This window comes from Bison bison, unplaced genomic scaffold, assembly GCF_000754665.1.
Source record: "Bison bison bison isolate TAMUID 2011002044 unplaced genomic scaffold, Bison_UMD1.0 scf7180017864461, whole genome shotgun sequence".
NCBI lineage: Eukaryota > Metazoa > Chordata > Mammalia > Artiodactyla > Bovidae > Bison > Bison bison.
The window spans coordinates 12,273,958-12,277,640 of record NW_011495023.1 but is presented as its reverse complement, the minus strand read 5'-3'; the positions used below and the strand labels follow the sequence as shown (position 1 = coordinate 12,277,640).

General features: G+C 42.8%; 1 protein-coding gene across 1 annotated transcript in view; it reads left to right on the top strand.

Moving 5' to 3' along the window:
- Positions 1-3,683, top strand: part of FAM171A1 (family with sequence similarity 171, member A1) — a 153,165-nt gene that overhangs the window by 101,542 nt on the left and 47,940 nt on the right. Inside the window, exon 4 of the mRNA XM_010860069.1 lies at positions 2,287-2,379. Coding sequence (XP_010858371.1) covers positions 2,287-2,379 — 93 coding nt within the window. The remainder of the gene's footprint in view (positions 1-2,286; positions 2,380-3,683) is intronic.

Below are 3,683 nucleotides of genomic sequence, written 5' to 3'. Positions count from 1 at the left end.
AAAGAGACACTGATGTATAGAACAGTCTTATGGACTCTGTGGGAGAGGGAGAGGGTGGGAAGATTTGGGAGAATGGCAATGAAACATGTAAAATATCATGTAGGAAACGAGTTGCCAGTCCAGGTTCGATGCATGACGCTGGATGCTTGGGGCTGGTGTACTGGGACGGCCCAGAGGGATGGTATGGGGAGGGAGGAGGGAGGAGGGTTCGGGATGGGGAACACATGTATACCTGTGGCGGATTCATTTTGATATTTGGCAAAACTAATACAATTATGTAAAGTTTAAAAATAAAATAAAATTAGAGAAAAAAAAAAAAAAGTTAAATAAATTATCCAAATTAAACCACCTAGAATAAAGTCTGACATGTCAGTGAGGGTTCAGTAATGTTAGTGATTATTGTTATTCCATACTACATTGATTTGGGTTTTTTCTTCAATTCATGTTCTACCCAGAAGCATGTAGGTTTTTCTCCCTGGCCACACCCTGAAGCATGCAGGATCTTAATTCCTCAACCAGGGATAGAATCCAGACCCTGGCAGTGAAAGCACTGAGTCCTAACTACTGTTCAGCCAGGGAATTCCCAAGAAACATGTAGGCTTTGTGAATTTTTAGGTTGGAAGTCGAGGTCTACTTAAAATTAAACAAGAATTTTAAGTAGCACAAGTTCTGTCATCTTGTGTTCAGCTGCTTCAGTCTTGTCCGACTCTTTGTGATCCCATGGACTGTAGCTCGCCAGGCTCCTCTCTCCATGGAATTTTCCAGGCAAGAATACTGGAGTGGGTTGCCAATTCCTACTCCAAGGGATCTTTCCCACCCAGGGATTGAACCGGCATCTGTTACATCTCCTGCATTGGCAGGTGGATTCTTTACCATTAGTGCCACCTGCAAAGTGTCATCTTATTAGTTCCCAAAATACAGAGGAAAAAAAATTTTATCATGAGGTACCCATTAACCTAAGCACACTTGTGAGTCTTTTTTAATGTTAATATCCAATATTTTACATACATACACTGTGTGCATTGTAGCTGTATTAGATTCCTAATGTGAAGAGGTTCAGATACTTTACTAAGAACTTCTAAAGAATAGAAAATATGCAGTTAACTGTTGTAGGCTAAGCAGTTGTTATATGAGAGACTGCAGGACTCATGGAGTTTTGAAAGACTTTTGCTAACAATACTTAAAGGACAAACTTTCCTTTCTCTCTGTTTATGATAATTCTGACACTTAGTAAGTGGGTTTTCTTCTCAAACCAACCAGTTCTCCTCCTCTCTGGATACCAACTGGATGTCTTACAATTCAGTTCCATTCTGACAGTTGTTCAGTCACTCAGTTGTGTCCAACTCTTTGAGACCCCCTAGACTATAGCACGCCAGACTTCCCTGTCTTTCACCATCTCCTGGAGCTTGCTTAAACTCATGTCCATTGAGTGGTAATGCCATCCAACCATCTCACCCTCTGTCATACCCTTGTCCTCTTGCCTTCAATCTTTCCCAACATCAGGGTCTGACAATAGCTGTCCAAAATTAGCCCAAATGCTACCGATTAAGGACTCAGTCCCATGAGACTGTCCTCTAATTCAGACACAAGCCCTAAGTGGTCATCTGTACTTCTGACCAATCAGCTATAAATCAGAGGTTCCCATGCATCCCTCCCTTTCTTTCACTATAATGACTCCCAGAACTCAGAAAAACAATGACTTACATTTGCTGGTTTATAACAAGTATCATAATGGATGCAGATGAACAGCCACATGAAGAGGTGCAACAGGGTGAGATCCAGAAGGGTCCTCGCCATGGGAGCTTCTATCCCTGTGGAGCTGAGGTGCACCACCCTCCTAGCACATAAATGTACTCACCAGCTTGAAGTTCCCCAAAGCCTATACCTTTGGGACTCTCATGGCAGCTTCATCAATTATGGCAGGTGTGATCAATCATGAACTGAGCTTTCCACCCCATCTATTCTCTCTGGATGATGGGAAGTGAGCCTGAAAGTTCCAAGATTCTTATCATGGTTTGATCTTTTTGGTGACCAGTCCGCATACAGGAGGCCACCCTGAGTCTCCTCATCAGATCAGAAAGATACTCTGGTGACTCAGGAATCTGAGCCAGGAACCAGAGTTAGAGAAAAGATATATATTTATTATTATGTCATATTACTAAAAAATCAATGTTGTTGATTGATTTGAACCCAGAGAATCCAAAGAATGCAGAGTACTTAAAAAATTGGCATGGGCACTTTGATTTAGAAATCAGAATTTCCTCATATCCATCTTTGTTTCCGCAGTATTTTCTTCACTAAGCCTGGGCCTGCTTCCAGAACGATCCGCTACCCTGATGGTGTATGAAGATGTTGTCCAGATAGTCTCAGGATTCCAAGGTATGTCTGATACTTAAAAAGAGGAGCGATGGTAACTTTGGGGCCAACTGTTAAAATGTGAGGAATGGGTAGTCAGGTGGTGATGGCCACGAGCATGTCCACAGCTGGACATAATGGCTCTAGTCCCTTCAAGTGCATGGACACATTGGCATTTCGGTGAAACTGTTGGCTGTGGCCTTGTTTGTTATCAACCCAGCCTTGAAGTGCAGAGGGGTAAGAAGAGGCTCCGCCCTCTTTCACACCATGTCCCTCTCTTCTCCAAAGGTGAGAATATTCATCCCAGAGTCAGAATCCAGACCCTGCCTGGGCCTCAGTGACCAATGGATAGGGTCATTCTGAAAAGTTTCATAAGCATTTGAGTATATAGAGTTTCAGGGGATTTTGTTTGTTTGTTTGTTTTTAATTTTTTTGGCTAGGCCTTGTGGCTTGTGAGATCTTAGTTGCCTGACCAGGGGTTGAACCCACACCCCCTGCAGTGGAAATGCAAGTCCTAACCACTAGACCCCCAGGAAACTCCCTAGAGTTTCAGTTTTGCAAAACAGGACAGTTCTAGAGATCTGTTGCACAACAGTGCAAATATACTTCACATTGGTGCACTGGACACATAAAACTGGTTAAATGGGGACTTGCCTGGCAGTCCAGTGGGGTTAAGACTCTATGCTCCCAATGCAGGGGACATAGATTTGATCTGTTTGGGAAACTAAGATCCCATGTAGCATGCCTCCCCCCCCAAAAAAAAAACCTGGTTAAGAGAGTAATTTAATATTAGGTGTTTTTTACAATAAAAAAAACTTCTCCTCCCACCCAAAAAAGAAAACAGAAAATTCCCAGGCATTCAAGTGTGGCCTTTTTCTATCTCTTATCCCCTTGTGTTTTTAGCCCATCTCATGTGCAGTGGTGTAAATGTGACCTCACCCCTCTAACCTCTCTTCCAGAAAATCTGGTAGAGAAGGTTTGTGGAATTTGCCCTTTGTTTGGGGCTGGCATTGGAACTGGGAATCAGACTTGTGTCAAACCTTTTTTTTGCTGAGATGATTGGTTTCTTCCATCTTAGCCATGGGCCTGAGAATGATATTTCCTGTCTTTTAATGTTTCATCAGATTCTTTTTTTTTGTTTACTTTTTGTTGTTGTTCAGTCCTTAAGTCATGTCCAACTCTTTGTGACCCCATGGACTGCATAACACCAGGCTTCCCTGTCCTTTACTATCTCCTGGAGCTTGCTCAAACTCATGTCCATTGATTCAGTGATGCCATCCAACCATCTCATCCTCTGTCACCCTCTTCTCCTCTTGCCCTCAGTCCTT